The 19,791-nt window shown below is 38.9% G+C and overlaps 1 protein-coding gene across 13 annotated transcripts in view; it reads left to right on the forward strand.

Annotated features, from left to right (window-relative positions):
• The window catches only part of ASB7 (ankyrin repeat and SOCS box containing 7), a 96,699-nt gene that overhangs the window by 18,567 nt on the left and 58,341 nt on the right, over positions 1 to 19,791 (forward strand). For 8 of the 13 annotated variants that reach the window (XR_010347841.1, XR_010347844.1, XR_010347842.1 and 5 more), the window contains exons 6-7: positions 8,087 to 11,684; positions 13,217 to 13,459. Coding sequence is in view for 1 of the 13 variants with exons in the window: in XM_064389661.1 (XP_064245731.1) it covers positions 8,087 to 8,226 (140 nt within the window). In the remaining 12 variants the exon portion in view is untranslated. Of the gene's footprint in view, positions 1 to 1,208; positions 1,376 to 2,139; positions 2,242 to 8,086; positions 11,837 to 13,216; positions 13,460 to 19,791 lie in introns of those variants that run through there. The other 5 variants (XR_010347850.1, XR_010347851.1, XR_010347852.1 and 2 more) reach the window with 5 other exon arrangements.

Here is a 19,791-nt window from a genome sequence, read left to right on the forward strand (position 1 = left end):
GAAAGAGAATTTCTGGAAAGGTGGAAGTTGGTAATAAGATATACAAGCGATTAAGCAATTTTGGTTTAATTTGCCTGCCTCTTCTCATTCAAGCACATTTCTTTCTGGTTTCCTTTTTGGAAGCCTCTCGCTATATAGTTGCAGTGTCAGGGATTTTGGGGATTTTAGGAGATGATATAATATCCAGACTTGCAGTTTCTCAGTCATAGGATGTATCATTAAGCATGAAAGCTTAGACTGCTCCCATGTTTCCTCAGTGTCTAAAGACCAAAGGAAACAGGTACTGTAACTTTCAGCTTGCAGATTCCTTACCTTCAGGGTTTGATGTTAATGAGAAGTAAATTCTGCTACAAAAAAAAAAAAAAAGTAGCTTTAATTTGTGGCCAGTGTAACAGTGTTGGAACTGTCCCACTTCTGTGCTGTTGGAGGGAGAGCTGGGAAAGCAGCGCTGACAAAAACAGCTCTCTGCTTCTGAGCAAAATAATTATCAATGTATGTTTACAAACCACTGTAAACAAACTCTGGTGCCCTTTTTGTAAATATCCAAACACTGTCTTCTCTGCTTTTCATGAATAATTACTTTAATAAGATGCTGTATAAGAGATGAGATGGATAAAGAGCAAGCTGGCATTTTGGTAGTGGAGTTCCCAGTTCAGTCTGACTGTATAGGGAATTGTTGAGATCTCATACTGTAGTACTTTGGAGAAGAATCTTGTTTATGAGTCTACTGCAATATGTACTTTCTAGAAAAAAAAAATCATAATATTTTTGGACAATTCTCCTGTTGGAATTCTTCCTGAAACTCTTCTGAGGTTGGCAACAGTGCCTTGTTCGTGGGGCTTAATGGGAACTTCAGTTTATTTGAATCTTATACTAAGTGATTTATATAAAAATCCATAGCTGTAAGTTTTATATCTGCATCTGAGGTTTTGAAGAGTATATTTGATAGTAAAACAGGAAATAGTGTATATTTTTACAGTAGATTAACATTTTTAAGGCTAAAGATTAATAGATATTAAATATCAAAGTTATCAAACTGATGTGTGTCTTCAAGTGAAAGCAGTTGCATGCTGCATATAAATGGGATACTATTTAGTAGTCTACATATAAGCTGTGAGTAGCTATTCTTTTTTATACTTGGAAAACGTATTTGTACAGTTTCAGTTTCTCAGAAAACATCATTTGTGAATTTCTTTTTGTTTTGGTAGGTATTGTAATCGGTAATAATGGCAGCCTTTAGCCCAGGTCCCCGGTTGGGAATAACAGGCAAGAAACCAAGCTCTCAGAAATACTCAGTATTGGCCCTGAGAGTCTGCAAGAAGATATTGGATTTTGGGGGTTGACCCTGAAGGTCTGATATTCTTCCTGGTTACAGGTAGAGATTCCTTTGCTCCTAGAATAATTCCAAGAGGAAGTTATTCTATAGTTGTGTTTCAGTATTTAAGCACAAAGCTGGAAGTTAGGAACAACAGAGTTTTTGACCATGAGTCTGCTGTTGACTTGGTGTTCAGACTTGTGTGTTTTTCTTTTTCTCCTCCCTCTTTTTTACAATACAAAAATAAGCAAAGTCTCCCTGGGAAAAAAAAAATATATTGAAGATGAAAACTGCTCAATGATTTTATTAATCACCTTCCTTCTCCTTATCTGCATTACGCTTTCCTGTTTCAAAAAACATTTACTGGCAGCCACCATAGTACCTAAGATAATGTGATAAAGAGTTATTTGGAGCAGTGTAAATGTTTCCATTTTCACCTGAACCTGCCTCTTCAAGAGTGTTAATGTGTTAAGCTTGGAATGCACTAATGCAAATTAAAGTAGAGAAGCACATATATGACATATATGAAAGATAGAGGTACATAGAAACTATTATTGGTAGTGTATATATTTATAAAATTAGTGTGCAATCACAGCCGTGGATGAAATTATTTATTTTGAAGTTGAATAGGATTTGAGACTATTAAAACTTATAAAACTAATGTGGGAGGTAGAAGAAATGCAAGCATTAGAAAAATATGTAAGGGCTTAAATAAACTTCAAGATACTAGAAATTTCAATTAGGATCTTTAATGAAGGGAATTTTACAAAAGCCTGGAAACTTCCCCCTCCCCATAGCCCTCCTTTAATTGAATTTGTGTTCAGCTCAGGAGCAGGAGAGGCTGTGAGGAGCTGCTGGTGTGTGTCGAGGCAGAGCTCAGGAAATGATCTGGCCAGAGCTGTGTGATGTGGCTGGTGTGGAAACAGGTACCAAAGAACTCAGTCAGTTCTGGAACAACATCTAAAGGTCACCCAGTGAATTTAACTACAAATGTTTCAGCTGCATTCCTTTTCTAATTTTTCAAAGGGCAGATCTTGGCTTTGACTAGAGAGTGTAGTTTTGTGTTTAAATTTATATAGCACTGTAAATATACAGAATAACTGAGACAGAGTTCTGTTAAGGAAATCCTTAATCCTATACATCCTTTGTCTCTATCCCTTGGCTAAATCAAGATAACTTTTCACTAGAATTTTATTTTTTTAGCTGGAAGAAGATTTTTTTAAAGTTTCTCTCTGCATAGTTTTAACTTTTATAAATACAGAAGTGTCATAGTGAATTAAGTAGATTTCTAGATATTTTATTTCATGGATAATTGCAAAGGAAATGGTATTTTCATGTTTGTAATAACATAGCAGATCTTTACTGGAATCTCAGGCTTTACTTGTTTCCTTATGTGTTGCTGGAAATGTTGCAGTGATGATCGAGGTCTGCTTTGTCATCCAGTTTCACAGGGAACTGGGATAAGGGGATTATTTTATAATTTTCTACTCTACAGTTGATTATATTAAGTAGTTGAATCATATTGTGTAGGCATAGAAGTTATTTACTTTGAAGGAATTTTTTAAGAGGCTTTCGTAAAAAAAAAAGAAATACTATTTTTATATGTGGCACTTAAGGTAAGCCATGCTCTACTCCCATTTGTACACCTATGCTCTACTCTGCAAAAATCATTTTAAAATAGCATAACAATGCATCTTAAGCCTGTCTTGATGTTCAGAGCACTTTACTTACTGCCTCCTAAAAATAGGTAAACATTATGGTGTTGGAATTCTTAGCTGCATTTCCATAGCAATTTCAGTGAGACTGAATTTACAGAGATGTCAAAATTTTTTTTTAAAAATACCTTTGCAAGTATATTCAAATCTTAACAGGTGTATTTGGCAATGAAATGAAGTATAGCACTGAGCCTTACTGACATTCTGCTTTTTCATATAGGAATTTTCAGTCCAAAATAGTACATAATTTCTGTGCCAGATAGACTGAAATTTAATAGACATCTAAAACTCATTGGGGGGAATTATTTTTCAGAGACCAATGAAAACGTGTGTCAGGCTCAGACATTCTAGCAGAGGCATACTGAACACAAAATTCAGTTAGAACTTTAAAATAGCTTGTATGATATCCAGTTAAAAACAGGACTCACCGTGTCCTGTCGAGCTGCAGGAATTTGTTCACGCACTCTGTAATTCTACACTCATCCCTGCCTGTCTGATATGAATATTTTAGACCTATAGATTTTTGATATTAGCTTTTTCTGGTATTTTGAATGCTGGAAATTATTCCAATAGTCTCCAATTCTTCTGCTGCTGTTTTTTACAGAGTACAAGCAGTGCATTTCCTAAACTTTAGACCTGAGCAGCCGAGTTCCCCTTCGGCTCAGCCTCTTGTCACTCCCTAGGTGATCCCAGCCTTTCCCTGTGATCCCATTTTTGTACATCCTCCCCAGTGTGTTTTGTGGCTGCTGGGTGTGAGTTTCCAGTTGATAACTTCAATTATCTTTTTCATTTTCCCCCCTCAAATAAGCCAACAAAATCAGAACTCAGTTTAATTGCTGGCAGTAGCTGCATTCCCTCACCGCTGTGAAATAAGGGATGGCTTTAAGGGCTTGCTGCAGAAATAAATACTTTTCCTGATATTCTAGAGGAGCTGAGCTGTTGCCAGCATACATCAGCCCGGTTTCAACATATTTTGTAAAATGTTTCAGAAGATTTTTATTTTTAAATTCTCTTTGTAGCTAAAAAGAAATTACCAAATGGTTTCTCGCTACTGTTTTCAGCCTTTCAGAATTCCCAGGAGGGGCAGAGGCTCAGTTTGAGAAATACCACTCTAAGGTTTTTTAGAGAGATGCATTAATGTTGTAGAGAAAACTGTGGGCGGCTTCTGAAATATGTCACTGATGTTATTTTTCATTTTTTAATTTCTTTAGAATCAGCCTATCCACTTGAAACCAATGGCACTGATTGTTTGCTTTAAAAGTATTTTTCTTTTAGCAGTTAGAACAATACATCAGAGGGGATCTTCTTGCAGCCTACAATGTATTAATTTCACTTATTCCCAAGTTTTCTCTTGGGTAACAGAAAGGTCAATTCATGATTGTTGCATTGTATTTTTACATGGATTTTTTTGCTCTCTATCTGCAGTGGAGGAAATGGGTAGGGATTCCTCTTTTCTAGCTTTACAGTACTGGATGAAAATCCCCAAAAAAGTGTTGTCAGAGGCATCACAAATATGCCTTAATGGTCCTTAAATATAGACTTATTGGGTGAGTTAGTGTTTTATTTCTTGGGAAGCATTGTCTGCAGAGGGAAGGCACATGTATAATTGCCGAGCAGTTTTTACAGTGACACAGTTTTTTGCTAGGTAGCAAATCCTAAATGAAAGTTTTGTCTGCCTTTGGGATACAACAGCAAACTCTCAGATATCATACCAGAAAAATCTTGAAACTGCAGAAAGAAAAGGAATGGAGTTTTGAGTGGAAATGTAGATTAATTGTAATAATTTCCTGCTGTTAAAACATGGGTTTTTTTCCCTTTACCAGCAAAGGCTGATCTTTTAATACAAAAGGCTCATTTCATTATTCAAGCAAAATAATAATTTAAGTGGGGAAAAGCTCAGAAACTTTGTTAGCAGCTGAAGAACTGCTTACATTTTATACATACTGAAGTCTGCTGCATCTAGATTAGAAAAAAACAAAAAAGCAATTCCTCTTGATTCTTTAAAGTCATTTCTTCTGTTTGGAAGAAGCTTTTTTGTCAGGTTTGGGGCACTGTACACAAGAATTGCATTGGAGGGGATTTCTGCTTTCCCTTCCAGCACAGAGCACAAGCTCTGGAAGGCAAAAGATGAACTGTACTACTTTTTCCCGTAATTAATACGTCTAATTTATTTGATTACTGCTTTAAAGCTTGCAAAATAAATTGACTGCAGCATGTAATGATTTGGTGAACACATGAGCAAATCCAGAATAACAGCAGCAAGGCGGCCCTTCAGGGATGTGCTGGATGTTTTTAAGGTGATCAGTAGTTTTATGGGGCTGTTTTGCATGATAGTGGTAATTAGGGCAATCGTACCTTTCATGTTTGTGGGGTTTTTTGTTTCTTTCTCTTTTAATTCTCTTCCTTTCCAGCTTATTTGCCTGAACAACTTCCCAAACTTGTGTTGCAGGATATAACCAAAGTTGCAACTTCCTAATCGTTTTTAAAGAGGACTTTATTCATCATTTAACTTGTCTTACTTTGCCAAGTTACTAATAACATTTTTCATTTGCCAAACTAAGGTTCACTGACATCGGCCCGTAATCCTTTATTTTTTTTTCTTTTTCATTCAGATGCAACCAAGAATGAGTAAGTGTTCCAGACACCGTTTCTAATAAATCACAAATGCATTAATAACCCTGGAATTTGCAAGGCGTGACCTAAGACACCAGCAGCCACTAGATGTAGCAACTGGTGCTTAACACTGGAAATGTCCATTGTTAACACATTCCCAGGAAATATTTTTTAGGCTTATCAGGGGAAAATGTCATACATTTGATAATCAGGTCTTTTTGAATGAACTGATGACCAATTTCTTCTGGGTATTTTAAGTTGTCTGTTCTTTTATGTTCTCAAAAACCACGTAGGATGTTAATTAAAAGGCATTTATTTCTGAAACCAGAAATCAGTGTCTCATAGCTGATTTATTGTGTACTCTACTACAGAAAATACACAAAGTCCTCCAGTCCTTTATCATTTCTAACGCTGCTGTTTGCAGTGAACTTTTGCTTTCTGAACCCTGTTTTAAAGCATCAGAACTATTTCTTTATCATCATTAAGATTGTTTGTTTTCTTACCAAAATAACTTTCCTTTCCCTGAAGTTTGAGCATTCTGCTGTTGTCTGAGTTGCCTAAATTCTTTCCTTCAGGTGGAAAAAAATTTGCCAAGAAGAAACCACTGGTGGATAAAGTAACCATTGGTCTGTGTTCTAAGTAATGGATGAAGGATTTAGCTAAAAATAAATTGACATTTAGGTGATGATAAGTATAATAAAAGTATTTTCAACTTACATAAAGCAAACTCAAATTTTCATGTTTTTTTAATTTGAAACCTAATTTCTTTAAAAGCAGACTGAGACTATTTTCATGCATTACTTCTGCTGGCTTGCCCTGGATAATTTTAGTGCTTAAGATAAATCCCAGTGTCTAAAAATCCCCACCTGTCTGTCAGCCCATTTCTATAGATACCAACAGAAGCACCTACATTGTTCAGGGTGCTGAGTATTGTGAATTTGACAGTCATCAGGTCCCATAACCAAGTCTTGGCTTGGAGAAAGAAAAAATTAAGAAAAAGAGGCTTACACAGTTAAGTTGATGATCAAAATATTGATTAGCACAGCTTTGATGTGTTACTGGAATAACTCCAAAAAAGCTGTAGCAGAATGAGGAAAAAGCACAAAGGCAGGCAGTTTGTTCAGAGGTTTGGAGTGCTTCCCATGGTGGGGGTTGTTAGCTGGAATTTTTAGCTTTGGGAAGAGGTACCAAGCATGAGTGGAGGATGGAGGTTTATATAAAGGTATGTAAAACCATGACTGGCGTGGGAACAATTATTCATTATTTTCCTTGTAACTCAAAGAATGGCAGGCATGCAACAAAGCCATCAGGAAGCAGATCTAAAATAAATAAAATTACTTTGCAGTTTTCCAGCCAACGCCTAATTATATTGTGAAATTTGTTGCCACAGGATGTTTTGGATACTGAAAGTATGAATGGGTTCAAAAAACACTAGACAGATTTACAAAGGGCAAGCTATTCACAGCTATTAAAGACATAGATCTGTGTGCAATCTCTGGGCTAGGAAGGCCCAAAGGCACCAGTGCTGAAAGCTAGAAGGGTTTATTGGGGCAGGATTTCTCAATGTCTCTTGTTCTGCTCTTTTTCTCTTTCTTTCTTCCTTGGGATCCATTGCTGGGTGCATTCAGATACAAGACTTGATTAAATTTTCTGAGATTATTTTGGGTAGAGGGACCAAACCTCAACTGTTTCTCGAGGTGTTTGATTTTGAGTAGTTTCCTGGTAAGAATGAGCTCGAAAGAGAATTTATTATTTTGGGAAATCCTGGACAGGGGTGCTGAAGTTTGTATTTGTCCTGATTTAGGGCAAATTTGGGAGAAAGAACAGTCTAGGACAGTGTGATATCAGTAAAGCTTTTCTTCTGTGGACAGTGGTTAATTCACATTTTCATCCCTTTCTGTTGGATGAGGGTTTGGCTGCCTCCAAAGCCTGAAGGCTTTATCTTTTCATTAGAAGGGAAGGAAAACCCCAATCTTTAACTCTGCCACAGCTATCCTGGAATAACTTCTATAAATCCTCACTCTCTAAGGAAACTTCCTAGTCCTGTTACAGCTGAACTTAGAAGTTTCTGTCTCATTGTTTAAAAGAAAAGCAAGACTGAGGGGTTTTCCCCCCAAGGATAGAAAAAAATCCAGAAAAAGTTAAATGGAGTTCTCCTGTTCTGTAATGCATAAGCATATGTTGCCACCTGGTGGGAATCCTCACATGGGTGAAATCACTTTTTACACTGGCATCAGTAAAAATTATGTGCATATAAAAATGTTTTTAGGATTCATCCCTTGATTTCATTGAGTTCATTAAAAAGGTATTAACTTGTAATTTTCCCCTTCCCTCTCCCTCTTAGGAAACAGCAAACCCCTGTCATTTTGCAGAGTAAATGATGTCTTAAAATACCTTTAAAGTGTGATCATTTTATTTTTATGTGTTCCTTTTGTCTTTTCAGGGCAGCCCAGAAACTTGCAAGATCTATGCCGAATTAAAATCCGTCAGTGTATAGGCCTTCAAAACCTCAAACTGCTTGATGAACTACCCATTGCCAAGGTCATGAAAGACTACTTAAAACACAAATTTGATGATATCTGATATCCATGAAGAGAGGAACTGTGAGCAAGTTTAGTTCTATTCCAGATACTGAAGAGGCTTGTTGCCTTGCACAAAGTATATCCTATGCAAATTCTGATTTTTCTGTGAAGTCAGAAGGCAGGTATACACTTCCTTGGGTTTTTTATACCACACGCTAGAAGGTCTTAATTTTTGGTTTCTTGGTCCAAGTTTACAAGGTCCAAGCTTTCTATACAATATTGCATTTTAAAAATTGCTGTTGGTTTTCTGTTTGTTTCCACATTATGTGTGCAGACTTGCCGTGGAGATGGAAGGCAGCCCCTCGAGGGAAGTGCTTGGTTTGAGTTGGCATGCTGAGCAATGATGCAAGAACACAAAAGTCTGGAAATCAAGGCACCAGTCCTGCAAAAGGATGCAGATAGACCTCCAGAGCCCTGTTTGTTAGGACCTCTGTCTCTGCCAGGTGTTTGTTCTTGCAGGGCAGAGGGGAGAGGGGATAATTGACATGTCCTTGGGTACTGTATGAATATAATTGGAAATTGAGGAAAAAAATGCAGTTACCCTGTTCAATTTGAGGGTCTATACATTGGCTTTTTTTTTTTGGTTTTTGGCATTTTTCTTTTCCTAATTATTGTAGTTGGGATGCCCAGAAAATTCAGGCCCTCTTTCCCAAGCTTCCCTGTTGAACGGGCTGTTTGTAAGTCTGTTTTTACCAGTGACAGTACACTACAGAGAGGCATAGCCTCTGTATTTTTTACTTTAACTTAAGAGGAATCAAATTTGGATTTTTTTGAAGCCGATGTATTCTGTTGCTCATGCAGTGCCTCCTGTGCAATAATCTCTCTGATGTATTTTCCCTTGATGTGTGATTCCCCCACTCTTCCTCATTTAGGCTCAGTGCATTATTTGTGAGAGCAGGAGCTGCTGCCCCACTGTAGTGTTGATGTGACATTACAGAAATGATGCAGCAGTTGCTGTTCATTATTACTCCCTGAATTTCATGAATGTATAACCTGCTTTATTTCACTTTCAGTTGAGATTTTATCTACGGGTTCTCAGCCAAATTGTGTCAAAAAAAAAAAAGGTAAATTGGCCAAACCCTTTGGTTTTAAAAGCAGTGTGGGGGGTGGGGGTTGTTTTGACCGCTCTGAAATTCAGTTTGTTTCAGGTTAGAGAGCGGGAAGTGCACATAAGTTATTAACTGAGAAGACAAGCCCCACTGACATTGAGAGTTCAAATTTTGCAATTAATCTGAAAGCAGAAACTGAGAGGAGTGCTGAAATCTGGCTACTGAATGTGTCTTTCAAACCAGGTATTAAAAGATCTGTTGCAGAGTTTTATTTCTGATCGTAGGAAAAAATTAATTTATTGATCAAAAGATTGGGCCAAAATGTGCAGTTGTTTCCCTCTTTATTTTCAAGGCATTACAGACTCAGCATAAGGTTCTTGCCAGTGTTCTCTAGTTTTATTTTGGCATCTGCCTGGCTCCAGAAGAGCCCCTCTGATAGTAGGAGTGCTTTTGTAGCAATTGCACCAACCGAAGTGGGAGATGAAAGGAATGATGATGGCTTTTAAGTTTCACACTGTCACTTTCAAAATACTTAGTGTTAAAAATAGGAAAAGCAAGGTAAGGCAGGTAAACTCACATTATTTAACTCTGCTAGTTCCTTTTAATATTTGATAACCCTGGACTGCAGCTCCCTGAGAGTGAACCTTATCACTGCTGATGGATGCACCGGAACCATGGCAAGCAAGGAGGATTAGCTGTCCCCATTGTGCCTGGCATTGCATCAGGTTTGCAGACAATGAGGGATTTTGGAGATTCATGGCTCACAGCGTTGGCAATGGGCTGTTGAGCCTTTTTATCTCCAGCTTGTACCGGTTCAAGTCCAGCTGCTGGAGCAGTGACCAGTTCACATCTCAGCAGTGGGAGTGAGCAAGTCCAGCCCCACACCCTGCACTGGGTTATAGAGCTTGTAGTGCTTCCTCCTGGTTGTATCTGTGGAGTAGGGACAAGCTGTGGGCTGTGAGCTTGAGTGCCTGGCTCAAATCTCTTGGCCCCTGTGGAGGGAAGATCAGCCATTCCAATCTTTGAGCTCTCCAGTGCTGAGGCAGGGCAGACTGGCAGGTTTTAACACAAATCTTCCATTTTCTGACATGAAATCAGGAGCTTAAAACTGTTTTCTTTAAAAAAAAAAAACAACAAACAGAACAGACTTAGTATTGTTCACTACACTTGTAAGTTGGTCTGAACCAATATCCTTCCCCACTGAATTTTTACAGTAATATTTTCTAAGGTAATCTAGAGTATATTTTAGTTGCAATCTATATTAAGGCAAATTATTTGTTCTGTCTGTTGCTGTGACTGAAGAAAATTATGAAAGACTTTGTTGGTAACAAGAATGCTATTTAATGAAGAAATGTGTAATTCCATTATTTATTGTTTGAGGTTTGTTTTTTGGTTATTTCTTTTAAGTAACTGACATCTAAAAGGGAACACACATATGTTTTAGGCCAGTAAAAAGCCTTTCTTTTAAATGAATTTTCATCCTCTCCTCTCCCCAGGGTGGAGGGAAGCCCTCACCCTTTTTTTTGCAATGCTAAGCCATCTCTTGTAGCTGGTTTCTCACCTTAATTCTTGCAAAGCACCACAGCACACGTGGATCTGAACCTACTGATAGTCCTGTGCACTATCTCTGGTTGTCCGTGTGCTCAAGTGCAGATAAAGTGGGATTATTCATTGATAATCCTACCCAAATTTCAACAAGGAGGAATTCGGTCTTTTTTATTATTATTATTATTTACAATATTGTGCACAAATACTTTGAAGAACAAACTGACCTTTGTTTTTCATTTGGACTAGAATGTGGAAGGAGAAGTGCATAATAGAGACTTGTGATGTAGCCTCGTTCCGTTACCTTAAAATTCACGGTTTAACACTTTTAATAAACCTTAAAAAATTGGCAAACACACCAAAGAATCAATATGAGCAAAAGACTCTGATCATTAACAAACTGCAAACCTCATCCTTTAAAACAAAGCAGAAAGTTTTTGTAAATATTTATGTTTATAAATGTACAGCAGAGTAAGAGTGTTTTTTAGATTATTTAATTACCATATTTCTAAACTATTTACATTATAGACAATACTTGTTAGTTTGAAAAGCTCGAGTGGGTTTGTTTTGTTTTGGGTTTGTTTTCTTTCTTTTTTTTTTTTTTTTAAATTCACTATCACTCATGCTTGGAATAACTCTGGCTTCCTTGGGATAGCGTGGAAAATTCGGTTTTCTGGCTCTGGTTGGCAATCATAGGAGAACACATCTGGACAAACTCTTCAGATAAATACCCAGAGGCAAAAGAAAAGATATGGCATCTTTACCAGGATGGGCTGGTTTGGAGGAAAAAACCTGCCCACAAGTGCAGCTTCCATGCAATGCTGTGTTACCAGTACCATCATGTATTTTGTTCTTCCTTTGCAATGTAAGTTTTTGCTTTGGGTCAATTTGAATTTAAAAAAAAAAAAAAAGAAAAAAAAAGAAAAAGAAAAAAGTTAAACCTGGTTAAAACCTATTTTTGGTTTATGTTCTGTTTATTTCTAATGTAATGTTTTAATAACATAATACCACTTTACACATTTTCTCTCCATGTTTGTCTGTCTCTTCTACTCCTGTTCCCTTCTCTGGGGTACATGATTCTGTAATGCATTTGGGACCCAAAATGTCCCCACAAATGGGAGTTCAGATGTCTCACGAGTTGTAATGTGATTTTTTTTTTACCAGTAAATATGGACAAAGCCCTCATTGAATAGTTTGGGGTGGAAGGGACCTTAAAGCTCGTCCAGTCCCACACCTTCCACCATCCCAGGGTGATCCAAGCCCTGTCCAGCCTGGCCTTGGACACTTCCAGGGATCCAGGGGCAGCCACAGCTGCTCTGGGCACCCTGTGCCAGGGCCTGCCCACCCTTCCAGTAAAACAAAACTCACTCTAGAGCTGGGCTTTGGAAGGGGGAACAAACTGGTCCTAAACTGTGAGTGGTTGGGTTTTCCCTGCTCACATTCCAGCACTGCCACCTCAGGGTTTTCTGACAGGTTCACCTTTCCTCCTCAAGCCATGCACTGACCAAAATACAAAAATGAACCAGAGGCTGCATTTTAGGCTTTATTTACTGCTAATAAAAAGGGGGGTGCATATGAATATTCCTGACACACAAATAGAAACTGGAACATTTGGGTTCAGTCATGAGAAAAATGTACAACCAAAAGTTGCGGTAAGGTTTTGGACTCTGAAAATTTGGAGAGGAAGGAGACTAGATTTCAAGACATTACTGCTGAAGGGTAGTAGGGGAAAAAAATGCTGTTTCCATTGCTCAGTAGCAAACTTCACAAACATCATTGGGAGAACATTCACTGTTCAACCAGCAGTTGAGTTTAGAGCTGCTGCTGATGGTTTCTAACAGACTGGCCAGGCTTTGGCTGGGCTGTACTGAGTGCTGTGCTAAAGACTTTGTTCCTGTTTATGTATCCTATTTCCTGTTTGAATGTTCACTTGTGAAGTTTAAAACAATTAATGGCTAATGTTACTACTTGGAAAAACCTGATTTACAAGCTGTTGACAAATGATGTGTTTAGAATATACAATCTTTATATATATTGTTAGAAGTGGGTGATAGAGAAGTGTACTTATTTTATATGGCAAAACATGGGGGTTTTTTACCATAGTGAATAACAAAAAATTAGAACTTTTGAAAGAAAAATTAACAGAGCACAGAAGAGGCTCTGCTGTGTCCTTTCCCAGAGAGGCTGGAATGAAGCATTTAAGTTCTCTTTGCTCAAGTCTTTCCCCTCTGCTTTGGTTGGGGCTACTACTACCTCAAAGATTTTATCCTGATCTGGAAATTGGAATAGACTAAAGTTTGCTTTTTCCTTTATCACTGGCACACTGAGTCTCTGCTGTGGGATTCTACTTCTTGACTTGTTAGCCAAAGTAAAGCTCAGCATGTGATTTAATCCCAGGGCAATAAGAAACAAAGCAGGTATATGCACTGCTTTATGAAACCATGCTACCAGGAGTTCTTCAGCCACAGCATTCCCCAGGGAACCACAACGTGCAGCTGGAACAGCAAAAAACTGGGCTCGAAAGCTGTGCTGACTTTTATTGGGATGTCTCCAGCTGTCTAGTGAAGAAGTCAGAGCTCCAGCTGTTTCCTCCACATCTGGGCTCTCTAGTGCTGCTAGCTGCTGTTTGTGAGGTCCCAGGTAAGTTCTGAGTGTTTTCATGTTTGCAAGAAGGATGTTTGACCATCTCCAGAGGTGCTTGTGAAGGGTCTGGAAGCATTTCTGAGCCTTCTTCAGACTTGCAGGTTTCTCATGTGGTAGAGTTGGTGTACACTTAAAACAAGTGGGTTTGAGACTGATGGGTGCTGCAGGGTCAGTGTTTCCCTCACTTTTGACTTTATCTGCTGCAATGTTTTTAGACCTCTCAGCATCCATTAAATAGTCCTAAAAGGAGTGAGAAAAATGAATTAAAATAATCTTATAGGCAGTAGGTTATACAAGAGTAAATATTTTTATGAGAAAATGTAGATTTGTAAGCAACTGATCTACAGCAAATCATCTATTTCTTAAAGACCACAACATTTGCCATAACTCTTCTATTCTGACTTGCAAAAATAGAGTTTATTTGCAGTCTTAATAGACTCCAAATAGATCATCTCCTGTTCTGCCACAAGTAACTGGAAGTCAATGGATGTGTTCTGCTAAATTCTGTCCTCATTTCTGACTTGGGCCATTGTAACTCCACCGAAGGTGGTGGTTACTCAACATTTAATCTGGTGTGAAAGGGCAAATAATTGCTTTGGATGGTCAGCTTGCAGTCCTGCTCCTTGTTTTATGGCCTAATGAGGAGAGTATTTTTGGAAGGTTTTTACGAAACACTTTGTGAAGGAGCACTAGGAGGGATTCTGGAGTTCAAGCCAACTTTATAAGCAACCAGCAGACAATTTTATTTTTCTCCTGAAAACATTGCCTCTTTTGCTAGAGTTACTTAAACTCTGGTATCTAGTCCTGATCTGGTGAGAAATTTGAGTTTGATGTTCCATTCCATATCTTGACAAACAGCAGATTGAAGTAGATCTGCAATGAAATGTAAACCCATTAAAGACTTAATTAATTTTTAAGCCATTAGAGATTAAATTTTATATACATTAGCATAACAGCACGTTCTTACATTCTTTGCTGAATGTGTGACTGCTTGCAGTCTGCATTCACAGTGTGTTTAAAATACAAGGTGCTGAGTTTGAGTAGCATCTCTGGATGCTCTGGGTCTGGAACTGGATCTGCCCTTCTCCATGAGAAGTCAAAGGTGATGCTGAAAAATGTCACTGTCCAAGTTTTGTCCACCTACAAGCCAATACAAGTGGGATTTTTAGGCTCTCATCTGTTCCTACCTGATTATAGCATTTGCATGGAGTAGAAGAAATTTAGATTTAGCTTCATCTGATGCTTGATTTTCAAACCTCAGAGTACCCAACTGCAGGATGTGGGTTACTGAAAATGACTTCCAAGCTGTGTCTGTCTCGAGCAGCCCAACTTGAGATCCATCTCTTAGATATTGCTCATCTCATAATGGGTTTTAATATAGCTGCTAGGAAGCAAAACCAAATAATTTTTAGAGAGCAGTCAGTCTGAAAATAAAGTGCCCAGGATGTTTGGTAAGAGGGTGAAGTTTAGATGTGTGTGGGATTGTGTGAGGGAGAGAGCAGAAAATGTGCCTTTTGATCTTACAGAAATGTTTGGTATGTGGGTTGTTGGGCTTAGAAGTTTGAATGTCCTTAATATAAAATAATCTGTGTGAGTATTTGAGTCTGTTCCTTTTCAACTTTGTGTGAGTTATTTAATAGTTAGTGAGCCAGAAAAAAATCACTGTTTTCTGATGGTTCAGGCACCCTCCTGATGAGTGGAAGACTTGAATTAAAAGTTCCCACTCTGAACTAGGCAAAGCAATTAAGGATGGGGATTTGTACTCACATTCCCACCTTTTAGTGCTGTGATTACAGGTTTGTTAAAATTGTGCCACAGAGAGAGAAAATACCAAAACTGTTACACAATCTCCAAGGCTGACCCTGAAAGGTCGTTCAAAGCAGGTTCCCAGCTGGATGGAGTCCAGTCCTGATGTCTCCTGCTCTTGTGAGCAAGTGACTGAAGCTCATGGGGCTTTTTTGTCCTTACTTATCTGTAATCCACCTGAGAAGATTAACCCAGGCCTCTTGTGGTTCCCTGAGCACCTTCCCTGGAGCTCTGGTGTGTTTGTGTTTGGGTGCCACATCCATGGAGGTGCTCCTGGCCAGGCTGGATGGGGCTTGGAGCAGCCTGGGGTACTGGAAGGTGTCCCTGCCCCTGGCAGGGGCTGGGATGAGATGAACTCTCAGGTCCCTCCCAACCCAAACCAGTCTGTGATTCTGTGGGCACTTCCTTCCAGCTCTTGTCTTTGGCATCAAAGACTTTCTCTCCCTCTTCACAACTTGTGTTCCACACCTCTGGAGGAGGATGGGGAATGAGCCTTTCCTTGCTCCAGAGGAGACCATCCTAGCAGGTGGATTGAAAGGTGTCTAAGTGAAAAAATCCTATGTGATGTCAGTTTTTGTGATATTGCTTAGGACTTTGCTTTCTTGGCTAAAGACTCAATACTTTTTTTCATAAAACCGGAATATCTTACCCTTTGTTTTCATTGACTTCCATTCCAGAGTTTCATTCCAGATCACTGATTTATCCTATGTTTTTTTAAGACTCTAACACTTAGCAAAGTTCTTTCATATCACAACCAGTTACTATTTTAATGAATCAAACTGATTAAGGGCACCAAAAATGTTACAGTGACATATCTGCATTATTAGTACTATATCCTGTAACTCTGCTTTTAATTTGTTCATGTCCAAGTAAATTAAATTAAGGGGCTGTTTTAGGAACCTCATCAGTTGTTTTCAGCCAATAGTAGAAAACACTTTATTGATTCCAAATAAGAGTTCTTTGAAAGGTGTCCAGATAGAGGCAGTTTCAGTCTTATCTGATAAATAGCTTCAGATCGTCCTTGCTGCAAATTGAATCTTGTGGTTTGTGTTTTCTTCTTCCTGAGCTTGGGTACTCTGATTATTTTTTTTTCCTCAAGCCATTTTGCCAGAATTTTTGAAATCTGCCATTTTGAGCAAAGAAGGACTTTGCTCAACTTGAATTGCTTTAATGATTCATTGATCTTCCTTCAGTCTTCGTAAGAGAAAAACTTTTAATGAGAACAGACTCCTTCTTTTAAAGGGCATTTTAAATCCCCCTATATTTTGCCCAGATGTTCAATATTTTATCCAGTATTTTGTTAATTTGTAGTTAGTTATCTGGTCAATAAAATGGCTTTTTACCAGATACATGGAGCATAACAGTTATTAGTTATATTGGTATACAGCTGAACTTGCTGGCTTTGAGTATTTCCTGTGCTTCATAAATACTTGTATAATCTGTTGTGCAGGCTCAGCTGTTCTTAATTCTGATGTGATTCATATTGTGCTTAGAAATCTGACATTCTTGGCTTGTCAGAAATATTAATATATGTTAGTGCCATATCTATTGAAAATTGACATGTTTTGTTCAGGACCTTAATTTTCACTTCTTTATATTGCAGCATTCCATATTGAGCAATGCAGCTTTGTTTGCTTTTAAATTTCCCTCTCACCTTCAGCCCTGAGAAACCAGAAATAATTAGATTATATCTTTCTCTTGGCTCACATAGTTTTCACTTGTAGTGAATTATGCCATGCAAAACTATCCCTCCAGTGAGAATTTGGTTGTCATTGTTAAGAGCTACATCTGGACTGTGTAATACTTCGTGTGTTGCACTACAAAGAGTCTTTGCCCATGGCTCAGTCAGAGCTGTACCTCACCAGTGAGCTGGAATAGCTCTTTCCTCTGGCAAAAGTGCCACATTTCACCTCCCCACACCTTTCTGCTGTGGATAAGGCTGCTGGACAGACAAAAATGTTGCTGTAAGTCTCCAAAACTGAAATGACCCTAACTCTTAACAGCTCAAAGTATTACAGGAGTGTTGACCTCCATGTGGACAAGTCCTGTTTCTTCAGTAGATGATGGAAGTTCAGACTTCCACCTACTTGAGTCAAATACTTTATCCTGGTAGCTGGATGGAAGTTCAGCTTCAGGAAAGAAGTTTGAATGCACCTTTAAGGTCTGCATGGTGGTGAATGAAAGCCTTTTCTCTCCAGCCCCTTCTGTGTTTAATTACCCAACCGCAGAGGAGCTGCAGCTTTTGTTTCCAGGTTGAGTCCTGATTTCAGCTGGGAAGTAATGAATGTTGCTGTCTCTCTGTACAGTCTTTCATCCTGCTGATGATATCATTTTCTTCTATAATCATGGGGGTAGTAAATGATTTCTATTCAGACTTCCTCTTTAACATCAGACTTGGGAGATTCCCTCACTCCCTACAATGGTTTTACTGCTGTCACCTCTTATGCCACACTCTTAACTGCTACAGACCTACCAGGTCTTCCCTGAGGCTGTTTTGATTCTGATAAGGCACTGCAGACCCTTCTCTGGAGGATTCTCTTGGTTGTGAAATAACAAAGAAGCAGTGCCACTTGGTTGCCCAGAGAATAACACAAAAAATGTGTGGAGCTTTGATTTGGGGTTTTTGTTTGGGTTCTTGTTCTCCCCTTATCTTCAGGGTCCGGAGACCATCAAGTGCTCCAAGCAGAAGTGCCCCTGTTGGCAGAAAGCTTGCTGGTTGCTCTAATTGCATTAAATTCTTCCTTGCGTTAGAGTCATGCTTAGAGCTGGTGCTGGAGGAGACTCTTGTTGAAACAAATCTGGACTGATACTGAATTGAGGTAGCAATTAGGTGCTGTCTTTTTCTGTCCCTGCAGAGGAAAATGCACAGCTTGAAGCCTCATGTGTCTTAGAGTTTCCTGTCCTCATCCATGTCCTCTCCCATCTCCTTTTCCCAAATCTATTACAGAATCAGCAAAGTCAACTATTGTGCATCAAAAAAAAAAAAAAACAAAAAACAACAAAACTTGGAATTGAAACCTTGACTGCCTGTTTTGTGTACTATTAAGAAACTTTGGGCTTTTATGGTGTGTGTAAATGAAGTCAGGCTCCACAGCTGGCTGTCCCTGTCGGGGTGGTGGCATCTGTTCCGAGGGCAGGAGATGAGCTGACGCTCTGTGAAGTTCCCTTGACTCATCTGCCTTACCAGAACATACCCCAGCATGGATATGTCATGGGTTTTGAGTAGGATTTATTCTCAGAGTAGCTACTCACAGCTGCCTCTTATTCCTGCCACGCACAGATGTGAGGTTACTGTAGGGTTCTTCCCCAAAATGATGGATTGTCACTGGGACCTTGACTTCTGCTCCCACGGAGGTTCATGGCCATAAAAACCACTTTGTTCAAGAGTAGTGGCTGTAACAAATAAGCTCAGCTAAACCCTTGCTTTTTCACTTTTACTGATTTCACTTGTCTGTTGTATGATAGGAGTTCATACAGAGAATTAGATTTCAGTGACTTTGTTTAAACCTCCTTATCCTTGTCTAATTAAACTGAATGCTTTAAAGATGATTCATACCACTTGACACCCTTATATCTAAATGCTCTTTCTTTTAGATGGAAAGTGAAGGAAATGTGCAGACGAGAAATTTAAATGGCTCTTCCTTTCAGTTACTGGAAAAAGGGGGGCTTTGGGGGTTTAGGTATTTGCTTAAGCTTTCACTAGAAACCACTGTGCTTTTCCAAGATCTGGTGTAATGATAGCCAGCTCCCATAAACACAGTTTCTTTCCCATAAAATGTTTCTTAAATGGAAGAGTTCAAAAGCTGTGACCATAACCCGTGTTTCAGTGCAGAGCAGCTTCACCACCTGTTGCAGAGGGGCTCCAGCACATTTTGGAGGTTGTGGCTTCACCACATTTGATGTGACCACATTTTGGCATGTTGGTAGGACCCAGGGCGAGGTACAACCTTCCCCCAGTTCTATCCATCTCCCCACGCTTCCAACTTTCTGTTCTTGGCAATTATGGTGTACCCCAGTGAAGAAGTTGGTGGAAAAGGGGAGCAGGACTGTTTGATGCCCCTACCACAGGACAGCTCTGGCCTTGTGACGGATTTTTGTAGATTTTGTCAGCTCAGTCAGCAAGGACGCACTGAAATGAAAGTTTTCTGCCATGTAATGAATGCTTCTTGCTAAGCTACCAGGAATGGCTTGGTTTTGCATAACATTTTGTGTACTGTGCCTTCCAGAAGGCGTGGTGTGAGTAACAAAGGCAGGGTTGAAAGATGCCATGGGTTCCCTTCCTCCTCATGGCAGGACTTAATGATATAAAGAGCACAGTATTTCATTGATGTTTGTTGCCATTTCTGCTTGTGGGCTTTTCACAATACTGTGGTCAGGAAGATGACAAGATAAAGGATGACTAGTGTAGATCTGCTCCGTCTTGTAAAATAGGAATAATTCCCTTTTCTGATTATATTTCCTCTCCCCTCCCTTGGAAAAGATGACTCAGAAATCCATGACAAAGGAAATAAGTTCATTTGAAT

This window comes from Passer domesticus, chromosome 14 (genome assembly GCF_036417665.1).
Source record: "Passer domesticus isolate bPasDom1 chromosome 14, bPasDom1.hap1, whole genome shotgun sequence".
In the NCBI taxonomy this organism is placed as follows: domain Eukaryota; kingdom Metazoa; phylum Chordata; class Aves; order Passeriformes; family Passeridae; genus Passer; species Passer domesticus.